General features: G+C 40.2%; 1 protein-coding gene across 3 annotated transcripts in view; it reads right to left on the bottom strand.

The window, feature by feature from the left end:
- Window positions 1-19,463, bottom strand: part of DCAF6 (DDB1 and CUL4 associated factor 6) — a 90,584-nt gene extending 71,121 nt beyond the window's left edge. Inside the window, exons 1-2 of one of the 3 annotated variants that reach the window (XM_037378070.1) lie at window positions 19,185-19,463; window positions 3,149-3,210 (exon numbers count right to left, since the gene is read on the bottom strand). In XM_037378070.1, coding sequence (XP_037233967.1) covers window positions 3,149-3,210; window positions 19,185-19,278 — 156 coding nt within the window. In that variant the 5' untranslated portion in view covers window positions 19,279-19,463. The remainder of the gene's footprint in view (window positions 1-3,148; window positions 3,211-19,184) is intronic. The other 2 variants (XM_037378071.1, XM_037378073.1) reach the window with 2 other exon arrangements.
- Window positions 19,464-19,681: the final 218 nt, after the last annotated feature.

Raw genomic sequence — 19,681 nt, 5'->3', positions numbered from 1 at the left:
TAAAAAGTACTGTAGATATCAAAATCATCAGTAAGATCTCCCAAGCAAGGAATGGGGTGAAAAGGCACTACTTTTCATCTGTGGAGGAAAAGGTAAAAACTGCACACCCTAACAATATGCAGACAAATTTCCTATACTAATTTAAGCACAGCTTTTGAGGCCTACATCTAAAAATTACTTGTTCTTTATAGTGCCACCCTGAAGGAGATGTACGCCACCCAGGACACTTGTGTGTTACTGAACTGAATGCCTATACACAGAAATGAGAAATTATTCCTCCAGGTAATCCTCTTTATTTTAAAACGTAGTATTTGCCCATGTCAAAGGCTCCATCGTCCTGTGCATCCTGCAGTTCTACCTTCCACAGCTTTCACAGGACCAGAACTGGAAGACTCCAATTCAATATGGTTTAGAGTTCCTTTCTCCTCTACTTTCCTCGCACTGCATCGCTGCTGGTCCAGTCCGATTCTCTTTCGGCATTTCTCCTCCTTCACACAGAAAGCATCCCACCTAACACTACACATCTCATCGTCTCAAGGTCCCTTGAGTTAACATGGAAAATGGCAACTTCTGGCATACGTATGACCTCACTGAACTGGACAATGTGAATCTCGTTGGAAGAGGCAGACGACACCCTGGAAGGATGATAAGGCTACAAGCAGACACCCGTGATTCACTAATTCAATCACTTCACACACTACTGCTAGAAACTGCGTCTTCAAACGAAGTGGAAAAGCGCACTATCTCAAAGACAACGGCATCTAAACTCTGAGATGATAAATACTCGTACCTCAAACAAAAAGGCACTGTGGTAATACGACTGCTACAAAACTATGTGTACTTGAAGTAATTCATAGAACTATTCCCTTCAAAGATGTTGTACCTGAGCATGATTATACATACAGTCATATTTCCCACAGGATCTCTCTTGTGTGTAACATAGATCAAATGGTAAGTAGGAAGTTGGACTTAACTTTTATCCTCAATTAGAAAAAAAAAAAAATAATCTTGCCTTAAGTAAGTTGTCCACCGTGTCCAATTACACAGCATGCTTTATATAGAAAATACAAGTCACAACTTATTCCACAGAAGAATGCAAACGTTCTTAATAAAAAAACAAAACAAAACAAAAAAACCCCAAACCAACCCCCACCCTCCAACAAACCCCAATCACCCCCAAAAAAACCAAATCCAGAAACACCCTTAATAAGACAACTATGGCATTCATTCCTCACATTTCAAATGCATGCTGATTCAGCAATTATGGGGAAAATTAAAGACTAATATGATCATTTCTGACTGATGGTATAAGGATATTAATCAGTAAGGGCATTGGAATATCATTTACTTTTATTTCACAGATTTTTTTGAAAGCAAGTAGTAAGAAATTATACCAAATGGTCGTTAGCTATAAAAGATTAATCCCTGCAAAAACCCACACAGTAAATGAGGTAAGAACTCCTAATATCCCATTCTTTAAAGATGGATAATACTGAGCAAATTTAATTTCTAAAGACCTTTTTCAAATTGTAGCAATATTTTAAACACCTGCATATAATGCTGTAAGTTCGCAATTAAAACATTTTCCACGCACTAAAACAATCAGGTTAGCTTTTAAAGTATGCTTTAACATGTGGCCTAAAACAATAAATTCAAAATGATTTTTTAAATACGTATCCACCAGATAGATCCAAGCCACAAAACGAGCCAATACCAAATTTGCAATTTCTGTTACATGCTGCAGAGGTAGTTAACTAAAAGGGAGATCAGTCACTCCATTTTTAAAAAGTAGCAAAGAAGGACTATTTTCCTGTCCCTTGTTTTCTAGGCAAAATTTACTATTTTTACAAGAAAACAGAGAAAAAAATAATTTAAGAACCCAACCGACTTCATGGAAAGAAACCTGAAAGTTTCATCTTAAGCATATTTGAGGAAATGAAAAACTACTGGAAATGAAATTATAAAGTAAAATTCACTGCTACAATCCTGAATACAAAAATTGGTAACTTTCTACACACCAAATCACAGAATGGTTTGGTACATTGTCATTCTGATAACGTTTCTTGAAAAAAACTGAGAAATTAATGCATTTTTTTTAAGCCAATACCATCTGTACCAGAACATGAAACTCACAATGGTAGTCAGTACAAAAAAGTAGCTGACTTCTTATATAAAGCAATTCTAATCCTTGCCTTTCCCAGCGTTTCTAGTCTCTCAAAAATATATGCAAGTCAAAATCATTTTTCTGATCTCAAGCCAAAAATCTAGGTTTTGTTAACACTTATTCTTTAAAACTACTGCTGTGTTAGTTAATAACTATAACACTCCTTAATTTAAAGCTGCAACTGCAAGCAACTTAAGTAAAAAATATCCAAAAACTTCATATTTGAAGAGCTTTTGAAATAAACACATTAAAGTATCAAATTTACACTTGCATTTTCACTTTTTATAGCACTACTAGTATCCTTCCACTTTTCAGATACGTTGTACAACAAGGATAGTTCTTTAACAATCATGAATTTCAGTTCTATTCATCAAGGGTAATATGGCAATCTCTTTGCCCTGTACCCAGTTTAAGTAAAATTTTTTATGTAAAAGAATATGACTTAGAATACTTGCACAACTTTAAAAAATTAAGTATTTAAATAAGCAATATTTCAAGTTATGGTATTACCTTTCAGGGGAGGCTTATTTTTGGTTTTATTGTCTCTTTAAATAAGCATTAGCACTCGATCATTTGCTTTTTAGACTTGGAGAATAAATCACTCAAAACACTAATAAAGCTTTAAGTCAACAAAATGTATCAACATAGCATAAAACTACTAAAGATTTCATTTAAAGGTTTAAGAAGAGTTCTAACTGATAATAAGTTTGTGTTTTCCTGGCATAGGAGACTAATTAATTCAGCAGTGGGACACAGTATTTAGGTATAGGAGTGGGATTTTGGTTTGCTTCCAAGGTAAAGTGTCAGATGTTTAAGAAGAAACAAATACCTAGAGAATTCAGATGTAGGCCTCAACAAGCAGAGTTTTCCAGCTCAGCTTTAATACATGGTATTTGCATTTCTAAGTTAAGGAACTATTACCGTGGCAACAAAACTGAAATTTAACGTTTTTTTTAACAAACAAAAAAGCAACAAGTGACTTACACATCCATCATGCACATTCAAGGTTGCTTCAAGTTTTAATCTTTGGATAAATTCTCTTCTCCCTGTGAAGAAAAATACTAATTACATACTCTTTCGAAGGAATAACACTGAAGAAGTAGTTAAGACCCTGCTAACAAGCGTTAACCGGTAAAACCCTAAACAATAAAGAACCAGAATATAAATGTAAATCTTGAAACAATTCATATGGTTTCTATTTTACAAAAGGTAAGACAAGCATCACATTTGCTACCTCTTCCACCACCTTTAATAAGGATGCAGAAATGGCAAAATGAACATTTCACAGGTTCACAGGCCAACGCTTCCTCTAAAACTAGTAACTATAAGACAGAAAATAACCCTGTGGTTATTTGGTTAACTTAGCTGAAAGACAGCAAGTATAACATAGTTCATGACTTTTCATATACCTTTTGTATAGAAATATAAAGAAGAATGTGTTTGGTCTCAAGGAGCAAGTAAAACATGGTCTTATAATTTCAGCAAAGAACTGGAAGTTGATCTTCCAAGCATCACCTACAACCCTACATCTCCTCTTAAACTAGGAAAATCCCAATTTCAATTTTATTATTAAAGTTGCATTTTGAAGAGGAACATTGTAGTCCATTACCATTCCATCTGATATAGACTTAAGGGATAAAACACGGAGGAAATTTCTGGAAAGACGACATGAAAACACACACTGAGTAAGGTAAGGGCCTGGAAACTTTATGTCCTTATTACCCATATAAAAGCTGATTTACCACTGCACTTGGAAACACTACTGTGCTATGATGAGGGAAAAATAAAAATACATTGAAAACAGTGTGGTCTCTTCCTGAACTAGAAGTTTAAACAAATAGCTCCAACTTTCATTTAATTTAGAGTGCCCCCATTTTATGAAAACAGGTTATAATGAAGCTAATAATTCCCAGAAAGCACTGTCAGAAAATACAAATAACGATAAACCTCATCTTCCTACTTAAATCCTAGAAGAACTGAAACTCAAGGACCATTTTCTTTTTTGTCCTGTGTACAAACTCTCAGCACAAAACTCCAGGTAAGAGCACCAGACTGTAGGTCTATGTTAGGCTGCCCTGTTTTCAAACATGAAACCTATCGAATTCACTCAAAATTAACCTTCCTGCCTTCCTTTGAGGAAACTACAAAGTCAGGGAAAGAAAAACCGCAACAGAACCCTCTCCACATCTGAAAAACCTACATTTCTGAACTTGTTTTGGTTCAGCTGGAGGCAGACCCATTTCAGTGTTGCCTCTGGCACTGCAGCACAAATTTCGAAAAGCAACGTCTCCTCTCTTCCACTCCTTTCCTCTTAATGCCTTTTAATTGTCCCATATCCTCTGTAGCACTAAAAAAAGAACCTCCGGTATCCACACCTGGTCCCTCACAGTCACAGACCATCTGGCTGACACGAGGCCACTGAACGTCCCTGCCATCCTCCCTCAAAGACCAGGAAACCCTTCCAGCAGCACCAGCTCCCACCAGTACACCTCTGCCTCAAAGGTCACACAACTTTCTCCCTTTTCCTCCAGGAAAAGGTGTGTTTTGGTACATAGTTTTTGATGGAACCTCCAGAATTCAAAATAGTTCGTAACACAGTTCAAGTGTCACATTGGATGAAGATCGTACTTTGGCAATTTTTTTTTTTCCTAAGAGTAGGCACTGTAGGGTGCAACAGTTATAAAGTGACTGCTTTTAAAGCACACCTAAGTTAGCTTTAAAAATATAAAAAGCATAGTCTGTTATGCCCCATTTTACAGACATTGAAATTGTGACGTCTCAGAAGTGCTACAAACCCCGTTAACCAGGAATAGCCATCATTAGAAAGTGATTCAAATAACTTTATGCACCATGCACGACTAACAACAACTTACATGTTCTTGAATTGGGAATACATCTCCCTATTCTTTCTTCATCACTCATCCTTTTATTGCCCTAGAGGAACAGACTTTAAACTTGGGTCCTTAATGGTTGGTTTATTGTATTTTTCTGTTGTCCTATTATTTTTTTCAATTCACTGAACAATACGTGTCTTTTCAATGAAGATGCCTATTTTCAGGTTAATTTGATTTCTACAACCCTTGCTCATAAGTAAGCGTGAATACTGTGGTGGGAAATATCACCTACTGTATATTTATATCTCACTTTGCATAATAGAAACCTAACAGTTTGTGTCTAGGGCGCTACTGTAATGCAAAATACAGCATAATAATATGCAACCCCCAAGAGGATAACTTCGCTAAGAGACGTGTACTGTGCAGGCCAACACAAAAATCTTGTGTTTGCCAGTCCTATCACATTTCCACTTGCAGAACAGAGAAGTCTGATAGCAGTGGATGACTCTCAGGCATGGCACTACGTGCATATAACACATCTGGAAGTGAGGTGATGTCTGCAGACCAACATGTAGGCGCTTGTCGAGAACTCTCTGTGCAGAAACGCTGAAGGAGATTACTGTAAGTCATTTTTAAAAACAAGCAGAGCAACAGATTTTTCTCCTTCCCGTATGGTGTGGTTTTAATCCAAATCACTTAAATCGGCAAGCAAGAAACAGTAAATGTGTTCTAATCCCATCTTCAATTGCCATTTTTATTTCCCTAAAGTCCGTTGACAAAATTAGGTATGATCCGACTTCTTGTTGTTAGATTAGGATTTTTTGGCCTTAATAAAAACACAGTAGCTATATAAGTTTCAGTAAATATTTCACTTGAGACAGAGATATATGGCACCTTGTATATTTATACTCCCCCCATTTAAAACATTTAAAAATAAAAATGTGAGGATTGCACATGCTAGCATATGCACTTTTTATAGATGTGATTCGTTTTTTATCACGTGATGACTATTTATCTAAATATTGATTTGAGGGAGGAATCAATACAAGCAAAACTACAACACTTTGTCATTTCCTTATTCCCTAAAGGGAAAAGGGAGCAAGGGAGAAAAGTTAAAACGTTTTGCCTCCAAAAACCTTCCTGTTTGACAAAGTACTAAACGCAAGAGGAAAACTGAATGGATTGTTTCCAGTTTATTTTGTCATTCAAAACTAGAACCACCAGATCCTGAATGCAGTTTTTTTTCTAAAATGAAAACCAGAACTACTTGAGCAAACGGATCTGAAGACAGCACAGTCTCCACATCTGCTGTTATTAAAAGCTGAGTAAAGTCAGTGAATCTGCATTGCTTGTACTTCAGCAATGACTTCCACAGTTCATTGGTTTGATAAAAAAGCACCACAACTCTAATTACTAGACTTTGTAAGGTCAAATTCCCCACATCGAGGATTCTGCTCTCCAAGGTGACAAAAATCTTCACTATCCTTCACTCTCATCCACTTAATCTAATGGCTCCCTGTTCCTCCCACCTTCGGTCCTCCTGGCTCCCCCCTTCAGCTAAGGGGATGGAGGAGACCCAGGCCTCTGACAAAACCCCATGGAGTACTATTTCTTATTAAATCGGCATCAAGACCTCTGTCAAGTTTTGGGTTCCCCCCACCCCCAATACTGCATACAGGCTCCGTAAGAGCCAGAAACTTTCTTTTTCCCCTTAGCGATGTGCCACCAGAAATGGAATAATTTAGTTCTGTGAGGATGCTTCAATAGATCATTTCTTATATTCAAATAAGACCTGTTTCAGAGAGGGATCAAGCAATCAAGCTCTCATCACCAAGATCATCTCACTGGACAGGGGAACATCCATATGAGGTTTGCTTTGAAACTGCTAAGGTGAAACTATCAACAAGAATAAAACAAAGCAAAAAAGCACTGTTAAAATTTCAAACGGCAATGACGAGCTCCCTGTGAAGTGTTTACATAGCCAACATTTGGAAAGCCATCGAGCTGATGCTCCCTCCACCCCTTCTCACTAGACCTTGGGCACTAACTGAAGCCTCAAGGTGCAGTGTCACCCTCAGTACACTAATCAATGTTTTTATTTTATTTTACACTAAGCTAGAGACTAGAGGATCATTTTCAAGGCCACATTCTATGTATGGAAGAAGCACCACTTTGATACATTCATAATATGAATTTAAATACGGAAAAGCGGGGAAATGAGAAACTGCAGCTGCTTCCTTGCAATTTATTTCTTAAAAATGTTCCACTATGCACAACATCAAACCAAACGATGCTTTATCACTCCCCTCTAGAGAATTACCCAACTTCGGTGTTCAGGCACATATAGACAGCTCTGATCTCACTTGAGGGAGCAATACCAAAATACCACGATGTCCCTCGTATTCCACACTCACAGCAGTTACACCACCATTTAGGTCACAATCCTCAAGTCAGGAATTGCTGGTCAGGTGCTTTCTACACGGCTGTTTTGGCAGAGGTACACGTGCCTTTCTTTTGTAAGTGACTTAGTCAATGCTACTTCAGAACTGATGACAGCAGCAAAGTTTAATGCTTCAAGCATGTAAAACCTTCCTAGATTTCAAACTGTATTCCAGAATTTCCCATTGAAAAAGTACAGATCATTTAATGATGAAGGTCTACCTTTAAAGTACATTTGCGCTCCACAGAACTATAACTCGTCTTTGATCCAAAGCAGCACCACCATGGTATGAGACATTAAAAGACAACCCTTATTCAGAAAACGAGTAACAGATCCTGTTCGTCAAATGAACACTCATTTATGTCAAGCTGGCTCTTTCCAAGGCCAAGTCCCTCAGCACTAGCTTGCTGTGACATTTGGAATGCCCTAGTTTAAAACTGAAATGGAGCCAGCATCTGTTCCCAACGCAAAGCACATGTTATCTTGCACTCTAAGCGCATTTTAAAAACTACTCTTGATTTTCCAGGGGAGCGTTTATATCTTTCTGGGGCCACTCCATGAAAAGACGGCAAGTCCGGTTCATTTGTATATAGGTTATTTTTTTTGCTCTGTTGACATCAAACTCTCCAATCCACAACTCAACAAGCTGCTTTTCCACCAACGTGAACTCTCCATATTCCATAAACAGGACTATACACATTGAGGTATGTTAAAATTCTCGGAGCTTAATTAAAATCTTGAAAAACACTTGTTAGCTACATAGACAATGGTCCCATTTTATATACAGTGAAACTGTGAGACAGGAAACCGAAGCAATTTATCAAAGGGAAGAATGAATCAGCAGCACTGCCAGAAGCCAAATCCATCGGTGTCACCTCCAGTCCTTTGATCAAGGCCCTGCAAATCCCAAAAACGGTAACTCTTGGTTCTGCCAATGTTTAAAAGATTACCTTTCAAGTTACTTTAACAACTACTTTGTGATGGTTTAAGTTTAAAACAGATAACCCGAATTCTTCTCTGCTCTTAATGATACATCCCCAAAGGCCTGAATGCTATACAGAAAAAACAAAAGTATTTTCATTTCTGTGGAGAGACTTACTTGCTACTTTAATACGTAACAGCTTTGCTACTAAACACCCATCATCAAACAACTTGGGTGTTAACCAAGCTTGCACTCAAATCCTAAGATATGCTTCAGAGTAAGCTTCATGTATTCAGAAACACAAAACTTTCACATATAAACACTCAGACAGAAATACAGCAGATAGGACGCTAAGCCCTGAATCACAATCCAGCAAGCCTGTGATATCTCCCAGTGATTATGTTGGTACAAAAATTTGACCTCAAAAGAAACACAAAAGAGATCTGCTAAAGTAAAAAAAAAAAAAAAAAAAAAAAGTTCAGCAAGACTGTATATCTTGGGGTAATTAATAAGCATCCTAGAAAAGACTTCTGTTCAGTTTTGCTTCTACTAAACCTAAGTTAAGTTACTTAGACTTAGTCACTGTAGGTAACAGCACAGCTTTGTTTGCATTAGTAGCAATGTCTGCAATAAACTTTCAAACAGCTCAGATACTAAAAGTATCCACTCCCAAGCACAAGCTTCCATTGGGCTCCAGCACTGGCAAGCTGCAAGCATTTCAGCCTTAAAGCAATGTATTTAATTTCTTTGATATCAAGCATATTTTATGCTTGAAAGATACTTAATACATAAAATTACATTGTATTACTAACAGTTTAAGGTGTTCTCAGTAGCAAAAATGTGGTATCAAGTAAAACTACCTGTCTTAGAGAAGGCTTTTTATCTGTATATTCCAAATCCTAGCTTCGGAGTGAGCGTGCTATACTGACTAGCACTAAGTGGATTTAATTCACAAGTACACCGTATTCTGACAGCTCTCTTGTCCCCACATACACTCCCCACAGCAGCGCCTTCTGTATTGTTCTTGCCACAGATTGCAGCTGAGCAGAAGATAAAACAAGCGTGGTTTTGTGACAGGAGAAAAACGCCAGTTTTCAGCAATTTTGATATTCATTCATTTGGACATTAAAGCAGTCCAACGATCATATACAAATTACTCACTGAGATAAAAGGCACTTGAAATTTTTATATTGCATCACGAATATTTCTGATTAATACAGAGCAGAGGACAAATATTCACATGATGAAACAAAGAGAAGCTATATCTACGTAAAAGATAACCAAAAGCAAAAAAGATACCATGTACCACTTTATTCTTCTCAACACAAAACTACCTGAAATACATCCAGTTAATCACACTTAAGTTATGATTAACCAAATGCAAAAGCATTTTCTGTTTTCTCCATCAGCACTAAAATATGACTCCCAAGTAAACAACTTGAAATTCTAAACCAGATACTAATACAAAACTGAATAGTCATCAGATAAAGAAAAATACACTTGAGCCCTGTTTTCTTCTAATCAAAGGATTAGAAGGAGCCTTCCATTAACTGAAGGCAAAAAGAAATATAACACAGTGTTGCAAGCTGGAGTGCATAGCATTACTGTAGGTTTCAACAAGTCTTTGGAAATGCTTTTCTCTGACTTTGAAAAGTCTTCATCTGAAATAGTATATGGAACAGTAATGTCTGTTGAATATTTTCTTGTTAAAATGGTATTAACATAGTAACCCAGACAATCCTTACAACACTTTGGGAAATACGCATCACATCAGGTACTCTCGCTTTATTTTCTCCAGCACTATTTATCTGTGTTAACACCCCAGGTCAGTGAGGAGTTGTGCTTTTCAGCAAGAACAGACGTTGTCTAAGAAGACAAAACAGGGGTACGAGTCTACCCCAGTGCAGAAGTTAAGACTGTTAGCAGCAGAACCGTTATCTACCAACCCCAAGCACTCAGACAAAACAAACAGCGGAGCATGGAAAACCACTAGCAGGAGGAAAGAAGGAGTTACTTCAATCTGCTCTGAAGAGAAGCACATTCCTAGCAGGCATGTCCTCTCACTGCCGAAGATGTGCATGCCCAGTACTGCTGCCAGCCCTTCCATCACCTTTAGGTGTCTGTCAGAGGTTACTGCATCTTCAAATCAGCCAGCAGGACCAGTCACACGAACATCCCCCAGCGCATTTTGGACAACGATTCTGGGGTAAATAAAAGCCTACTATTTAAAATTGCGTAAGCTAACTCAATACACGTTTTAAAACGGATTAACAAGAGATTATACAGAAGGCTACCAGCGTATCTAAAGAGACATGCCTTCTAGCAAAAAAAGCAGAGCCTGCCTTTCCCACGGGGTTGTCTCAGTGAAACTGAAAATTTGGACAGGGTGGAACTGAATTAAGGCGTTTACTATTCTGCACACCTACCTAATTAAACATACCATTTAATCCTGGGTTGTAGGTCAATTATACACTGCTCAGTTTGCGGAAAAATGTAAAATAGATATACACACCATAACAAGATATAGGTACATAACCCTGTGAGATTACAAGTGTGAACACTTGGAAATGGCTCAGGATTAGAGTTTAAAGATAGATGACATCAAAAGTTGAGCTAAAGTAGAAATCTGAGTCTTGGTAGTAGGTGACTATTAATTTAACACTGTAAAATAAATTGAATTATCATTGGGCATTTAAAAACAAGCTGGCTGCATTAAACTGTACGTATTCATCCTAGATGACCAAAAATCCCTGTTCTTTAACTCAAGAGACTTATTTTTTACCGAAGAGTGTTTTCAGGACGTAAAAGTATTTCTGAAATAAAAACAAATTTTAAAAGCACCACATCTTTTCTCATTTCCTACGAAAGCTAAATAATGGGAACACACTGCAATAATAATAACAAATTCACAAAGAGGTGGGGTTTGTTTTGTGTAATAGTTTTCTATATTGGTGAAGTTTAAGTGGTTCCATAAAGGTTAAACAAACATCACTAATGGTTCAGAACTATTCAGTTCACAGGGAAGGGAACGATGGATCCTCATCTGGCTCATGACATTTGCCAAGTAGAAAGCAGCAGCATTAAGGATGCGTTCAATTTTCCTGAGGAAAGCCTGCAAATCCTTGAAGAACAAAATGAGGAAAATAAAGGGATATTAAAATTCACTGATGTGACTCAGATTCCATCTCACGATACTCATGTTCAATATTTAATGATTCAACACATGCTAAAGCATTTGGGACATACCTGAATCAGCAACTCACTAAGCCCCAAAGACACAAAAACGCTGAGACTTGCACTTAACCAGTGAAAAATCCAGCTTTGTTTGAAGGCTGGCATACTTCAAATCCAAACCAACGTTTTTCCTTACTGCTAGGACAGGACAAGTTTCAAGCGTCAACAAGTTCTTGATACATGATCAGTTATATCCCACTAGACTATTTTCGGGGCATTCAAGGATAGAAGATCAGGGATCACGAGCAAAGTGACAAGAACTCACAGTATTGCACAGCAACAACTCAGAAGTGACTAAACACAGATATGCTTAATGGTCTCCCTAATGCAGTTAATGGAAGCAATCCAGCTGGAAGAAGGCTACAGAGGGGGGGAAAAATAAAAAATAAATAAATAAATGAATAAGAGAGATCTAAAGTGATCTCCCACATCACTGGCTCAATCTGAAATACAAATCCAGTACACGACTTGTTTTTGCAGCAAGAGACAGCTTTCATGTATCCAAAGCTCATTATTACCAGATCAAGGTGCAACTTAACTACAAAGCTGTCTGAAATGCTCAGTATCAAGACACAGGCAGTTATTTACAAAGCAAATGACAACCTTTGTACAAAGACTGTCTTTAAAAGCATACAGTGTAAATTTAATTAAATATTGCAATCAAAAATGAAAAGCTATCTGAAGGACACCAAATCTTTATACTCTCCAGCTGTTTGCATGAGAAGGCTGTGACTCCAAAGGACATAAAGCAAATACATGTGCATCGTAAGACAGTGTAATTCAAATAATACAATCGTACATGCAAAGCCTTGGGCCTACAACACACTTACATAAACACTCATATTCTTGGCAACCATTAACACATAACTAACGTTCAGTGCACAGGCATTACACACAAGGTTATTAATCCCTTAAAAACAAAAAGTACAAATACATCTACATAATTCAGCCCATGTCAAACAAAGCTGATGAAGCTGCAGACAACTTAAAAAGCCTGTTGAATTTCTGAAGGACAGAAAAATCAACAATCTGAAACAGTTGTACCAATTTTTGATCATTTCCTTCTAGCTCCACTTAGACTGGATGTATTCGTATGCGATGCCAGAAATCACCCTCCCATTTATGGTTTTATGCTGTATGCCAAGATACAACAGCAGCAAAAAAGTTGATGATGTACAAAATTAAAACATCAAAACTCAGTAAATAGGTTCATTGGTAACAATATCTGATCTAGACAGTACTATGGAAAAAAGAAAAAAAAGTTTCAGCAAAGCAATCCCACTTAAGAACATAACAACATGATCTGTAAGGGTCTACAGTTTTTCACAAATTGATGTTAGTAGTACATAAATAATAGACCTTATACCCCAACATCCCCAAAACTAACATTGGAAATTATTCTCTTATTTCAGGACAGAATGACAGAAGGCACTGAGTAATCCCAGACGTTCTTTTTTTTTTAAAAAAAAAAAAGTATATACTACAGTGATTGTCAACACTTTATCAGCAACTAGGAGCAAGGTGGAACAACACCGAGCAGACAGAAGCAGATACACAAACCACAACAATTAAACCACAAAACACACAGGCAAAATGCGACTGAGAAAAGGCCAATGATATTGTTAACTACAAAGATTCCTGAGATAGTAGCAAAATAAGATATCAAATTTAAGTAGTGTAGTGCTACATGGCTGTACCACTTGCAGGTCCAAGCGGCTCCTGTGTCTCCACTTCCATAGCTCGATTAGTCTGCAAGTGAAATAATCCCAAAGATAACAGAAGGCTGATTAGACTGAAATTAAAACCAAGTATTCGGCACTCAGGCACCAGAAATACTCATCCAACCTTAATCCTGCCTCCCAGCTCGCATCTCTTTCTGGTTTTCTAGTATTTTCTTCATATGTTGCCTTCTCCAGATGATCCTGCTATACTATGTTTTATTTTCCTTTACTGATAGTGTGCTACTTTTTACAAATTATTCTATTAAAACATTTAAAGTGGGTGTCTTTATTATCTCAGTTGATTTACTTGGAAGTAGAAAAGAAAAAAAAAAAAATCATTAATCTTTATGTGCCAGGATCACCCCCAACGTTTTCTCAAGATGCTGCTTTATACATCTGCTTTTCTGTTCATTGGTACCAATCTAAATGAGACGGTATCGGGGAATTAATTTTACACATAGTAGTCTCTTCATTAAACTCCTTCAAATTCAATTGGTTATCAACAGGTCTCGACGACACACTGCTCTTTCAATTGCTCATCTACATTTTTTTAAGGACTGTAGTCGCTAAGTCTTGCTTTTATTAACAGGGGAAAACAACCCAAACATATCCAGTTTAAGGCAATATCTGATCACTGTACACTCGTGGGTTTTACAGTTTAAAAGTAACGTTCTTTTTCTGCAATGCTCTTATACATCTTAAGCCCTTCTATACGACCATTGAAAACCCAGGGACTATCCCAAATTTCCTGACTGACACATATTAGATTGAGCACGTTAAAGCTGTTCGATTTTGTTTCAAAGATGTATTTTCCTCTAATTCATTCATTACACTGTGGACTTCAATTCTGACTCTGCCTACTTCTATTATTCAGAAGACATCACCAATGAAAAAAATTGGGGGAGTTCAACTGTATCTTTCTAAAAATCTTCGGTTAGTCTAGTTTCACAAAGTGTTTGGTGTGTGCCAGGATGTATCACTACAGAACTGGCTTCCTGAGCACACAAAGTGCAGTGGAAGATGCCGTGAGTCAGAAAGCTACACTGTTTACATTAAAACAGCAGTCATTCATTTGTGTCCTGATAATCAGACGACCAGGCAAATTAATAATGGCCCTTTTTCAAGCAGCAGTTAATTTGCTAGACTTGTAGAAGGAAAAACATAAAACACCTTCACCAGTTCTGGGGTTTAGCTGTGACAGATGAGCATTTTTAATCCATGCTGGAAAAGAAAATTAGTGCCAGAGGTTTAGGACATGAAATGTAACAGCGCACCTGAAAATAACTAAACATCAAAAGTATTACGCAAAGAATTAAAGAAGAAAGGCTGATTAAATACTTTGTGACTATCTCCAAGTTTGCAAGAGCACCAACTACAAAGCTGATCACTTTAAAGCTGCCTGACCCTTCTTACTCTGTATTATTTTCAAAGCCTAAGATAGCATATGTTGAAATACAGCTGGAACAAAAACTGGGGAAAATAATACACCTCTTTCTAGTTGTTCTCCCTCACATTCAAGTTTCCATCTCTGCTGGTTTTTGTTTCTCCAAGGAAAAGCAACAGAGAGAAGGAAAGTTCTCAGTATTTTAAGGAATTCAATTCACTCTCTCACCCTGGGCAATGTATTTTAGGAAGAACTATACATTCAACAGCAATACCCAATTCTAACTATATTCAATGAGCCACAACTAGTTTTATAAACTAATAAGGTAACGAATATAACACAGTCAATATCAAAACTAATCGGTTGTCCATACATGTAACAGCTATTCTTGCCTATCCTGTTTTTCAAAGCCACTTATGAACAGGGCAATTAACTTACTTCAAAACTGTAATTAGTTTCGGTTTTACTATGGATCGTCTTGGTAAAGAAGGGGAACTACTGATGCCTGATTAGTAAATTCTCCCTGCCTACGTAATGAAATAGTAACAGTTCTCCTTTTGAAACTTTACAAAATTTGACCACAACCAACCTAACTACTGGTCGGCTTTACAGTTGATTTATAGATTTCAAACCCTTCCTAAATCTTATAAAACAGGATGAGAAAAACTTAGTAAGATAAGAAACAGTCTTTAAAGAGAGGGGGGAGTGGACAGTCAGGAGACAGCACCACAAGAAACCTGGTAAGCTTAAGAATTTCATATCACAAAGACAGATGATATTAGCAAATAGTCTGTGAACAAGGATATCGGAGATTAGGGAGAACTGACTGATTTTGATGCTTGCTTCCATTGTACCAAGCACCATAACCTCTGACAATCACTGAGCTAAACGGAATCAGCTCCTCTCTGCAAACTATTTTAGACTAACAGATTTTCTCTGGATAACTTGCTATGCCAGTTAATTAAAAAAAAATAAAAGAAAAAGAGAAGAAGTCTTCAGTCTTCCTCTCCTGACTAAACAGAGCCATCCTTAGCAGCATGACCCTCCACAGAAAAGCAAATAAACCCATCACATTAAATCTCTTCTGAGGAATTACACACTCACTTCTTTCTTGCAAGAAACCCATGCTGCTATTTCTCTAGTCAAATTACTATATGCTACACTTCACCAATAGAGGCCTTCATGGTGATGGCACCGAACACTTCACCTGCTACGAGAACGGGTATCTTCATCGGTCACCAAAATACCGCCACAATAATACAAAATTGCAACAAAGATCTGGGGATTCTCGGGAAAGTGTCATGACTGAATAATTGCATTGGCCGGTTTCAAAGCAGAATTTAAATGGGAGGCTACAGTTTACCACCGATGTTTTCCTGTGGAAAAGCAGGGTGATGTTTTTAACCACTGGAAGTAGTTTGATGCTCTGTTTCCATCTGAGATCCAGCAGCAGGACTCCTCCCACCAGCATTAGGCGAAGACCATGCCCAAACCGAATCAAAGAAAAAAGCATTACTGACAGCCTCCCCGAGGCCTGGCTGACTCTGGAGACTTCAGATACAGGCACTGTCTGAAATTGAGACTAATTAGCCTACAAATCCTGAAGAAAATGTAGCTAACATACATTGATAAGACCCACATTTTCCCGCTATCACGACAGCAGGAATCCTTACCCAATGATAGCATCTGAAGGACACGTCCCAGGTACGGATATATTGCCCCATCTCCACGAGGCTTTCCTCTGGAATTCTATCCAGAACTGACTAGGTTTCAGAACAATTATTTAGAGATCTTGCAAAATCAGACTGAGTTTTGCAAGGACATAAATTCCAGGAGCGAATTATCTGCACGGAAAGGTACAGTAGGATGCACAGATCCTTCCTGGAGCAGCTGTTTTTGAAAGCTAAAAGAAGCTATAAATAGAGTCCCCCTCGATTGCCAGTTCACATGAAACTAAAACACTGAGTAAATAGGAAACAGTGGTGAGTTCTCAGATGTCTTCTTTCAATACATAATTGCCTTCAATATTCTCCATATTTTACACTGCAGCATAACACCACCCAAATGAACGGTTCACTCTGCAAGTACTATTTGTATACACACATCTTCCTTCACACATTGTGAACCACGTTAGCTAAGGACATGCTATGAGGGTTCTGGACGAAGAAGAGCAGCAGATAAGGAAGAGACATACAACCTACTTTATTTTTTACTGGTATCCGTAATTGTTTTGACAAATTTACCAAAAACTCCCAGACAAACACAGAAAATGCCTTGAGTCTTCCAATACTATTACCAAGTCAAAATAAAATGCCTGACTTGCATTTGTTCTGCCAGACAGCTGGAACAGTGGAAAAAACAGTATAAATATGAAGAAACCTTACTTCCCATCCAGACTAGATAGGCAATGACCAACAATCAATGTCACATGTCTGACCACTGCTGTCTCGATCTGGGTCCAAACAAAGCTCCTACATAGAACTGTTTAAGTCTGAACGAGAGGAGAACCATAGACACACTAAACTGCACACAAAAAGGTGCCTGTCGCCTGGTAAATCTGCACATGAGCAATCACACCTGATTACCAGCCAAATTAGTGGGTCTATTAAGGCCATAAATGCCATTTGAAATCCAAGCACGATGGCTCTACGAGACAAGCACGCCATGCACTAACCCCTTTCATTAAAAGCAGAAGTCAGCAAGGGCTGAGCCACTCTTGCCAGCGCCGACGCAGATCTTAACATCAATTCAGTGGGCAACCTCTCCCAGGTCCTATTTTCCCAAGGCTATAAAGCTACCGAACACGTTTAGTTTAAATGAAAAAACAGTAAATATGAGACCTTAACCTAGTCACCAGAGAGGTTTTGTTTCTAACTAATGTCACGCACATTTTATTGAAGCAGTGCCCAGAAAAGACACCTTAATAAACCTGAGAGGATGATTTGTACTGATCAAATCTAAATAATTCAACTGTCAAGACACAAGCATGTAAACTTAAAAAAAAAGGTCTTATGGTGCTTCTTCAAAACCTACACACTACAGTCCTAGTTTTAACGTCGGGGTTTTTTCTGCTCCAACTGGAGCAGGCACAAAAAATATAAATAAATAAATGAAAAAAATCCTTAAGTAGCTGGTCAGAAGGATATCTGTGTTTGATCACTAGAAGTTAGGACGGTCCTCAGTTAAGGCTTGGCCAAGCACACTGTCAAGACATCACAAAAGTCAAAAGGAATCAGACCGTATGTTTTCAACCATTTTAATTTTAGGACCTCCAAAAATCCTTCCAAAGGACTTACGTGCACGTAGGTGCTATACACACAGACACCTTCTCTACTGTAGGTGGAAACCTGCCAGCAGTGACCTTGCTTTTCCCAGTTAACTGCTTGGGGATTACTGGGTGCTCAGGGACCACAGCCCCAAAACTACGGAGTTCAAGTTGGAAATGCGACATTCCACCAGGAAAGCAAAGGAAAACCAATACCAACCACGGTCTGAAGCACCCAGGGGGTATAAAAAGCCACACTTTTAGCGGTGCTGGAAGTAAGTTCCACCTGGAGTACTCGGCGTCGCCACTCAAAAGCAGGATTTAAGCCAGACAAGTACAAAAGAGTGTGCTGGAGCCCAACAAACCACCTTTCCCGGAGAGCCGTCACCCCCACGCACACCCCGTGATCAATGCAACACCTCACACACCTCCAAAAACACGTGAAAAAATATATATATTTTTAAAAGAAGAATTTTGGGGAAGGAGTGGAAGAGGGAGAACGCATGCGACCTGCGCCATTACACCGACTATCAACGGTTCTGTTACACGCCAGAAATCTCCCCCGACGCCTCGTAAACTGAAACTAAGGCTATTTTTAACTCGTGGCACTTAAAAAGTGAAAATAAGCGGCCGGGCGCCGGGGGGGGAGGGGGCAGCGCCGAGGGCCAGGCGCACCCCCAGCCCCCCCGCCCGCTGCAGGGCGGTTGCGAGCACAAAGACCCGCTAAATAAGCCGGCACCGACCGCGTTCAAGCGGCTCTGCCCGGCATTCAGCTTCCAAACCCCAGGAAACACCTCAAAGCCCGGGGAACAATCAGGCCATTATCCCGGCACTTAGGGGTTTTGTTAGCGATCTTCGCCGGCTCAGGGCCGGGAAATCCCGAGCCCGTTCAGCGCCCGCGGGCATCAGCCACGGCTGCCAGGCTATTGGGAGCCGCCACCGCCCGCCGCCCAACTTCCCGGCTGGGGCTCCCGTGCAACAGTTCCTCCGGGAAGGAAGCGGGGCGGCGGGAGCGGAGCCCCGCCGTGCCCGGGACCCCCCGCGAGCGCGGAGGGCTGGGGGGGGAGGGGGGAGGGGGTCGGCTGACACCCGCGCGTGGGGAGAGGGGCTCGCGCGGGCGAGGCGGCCGGCGGAAGGGGCGGCCGGCCCCCTCCGCACCGTGTGAGGTGAGCTAACGGTGGCTCCACGGCGCCCGCCCCCACCGCGGCCCCCGCCCTTACCCAGGTAGTGCCTCCGCAGCAGGCCGGGCTCCTCCAGCCCCAGGCTCCGCTTCCGCACGTCCCACAGCAGGTGGGGGCAGTGGCCGCGGGACATGGCCCTGCGCGGAGGGGCAGCGGGGGAGAGAGGGAAGGGTGTCGGGGGCTCCGCCGGCACCGGCCGCCCCGCGCGATCACCATGGAAACCCGGGCCGGTCCGCCCGCGCGGCGATCACGCCCGCCTCACGCCGCGGCACCGACGGGGAGCGAGCGGCGGCGGAGGGGGCGGGGCGCGGAGCGGCCGCCGGCCCCGCCCCCAGGCATGGCGCCCCGCCCCCGCTGCGCTCCGCCCCCGCCGCACGGGAGGGGGTGCCGCGCTCCGCGGCCTCGGCAGTCTCGCGAGAGCAGGTAACACCGCCTCGGGCGGCCCCGCCCCGGGGGAATGACGTTAGCGCGTTTGGCTTTGCCCCCGCCCAAACCGGCTGTCGGGGTGAGCGATGAAGCCACTAAGCGGCCATCTT

This window comes from Falco rusticolus, chromosome 2 (genome assembly GCF_015220075.1).
Source record: "Falco rusticolus isolate bFalRus1 chromosome 2, bFalRus1.pri, whole genome shotgun sequence".
Classification (NCBI taxonomy): Eukaryota; Metazoa; Chordata; class Aves; order Falconiformes; family Falconidae; genus Falco; species Falco rusticolus.
This window is presented reverse-complemented; position numbering and strand designations above follow the sequence as displayed.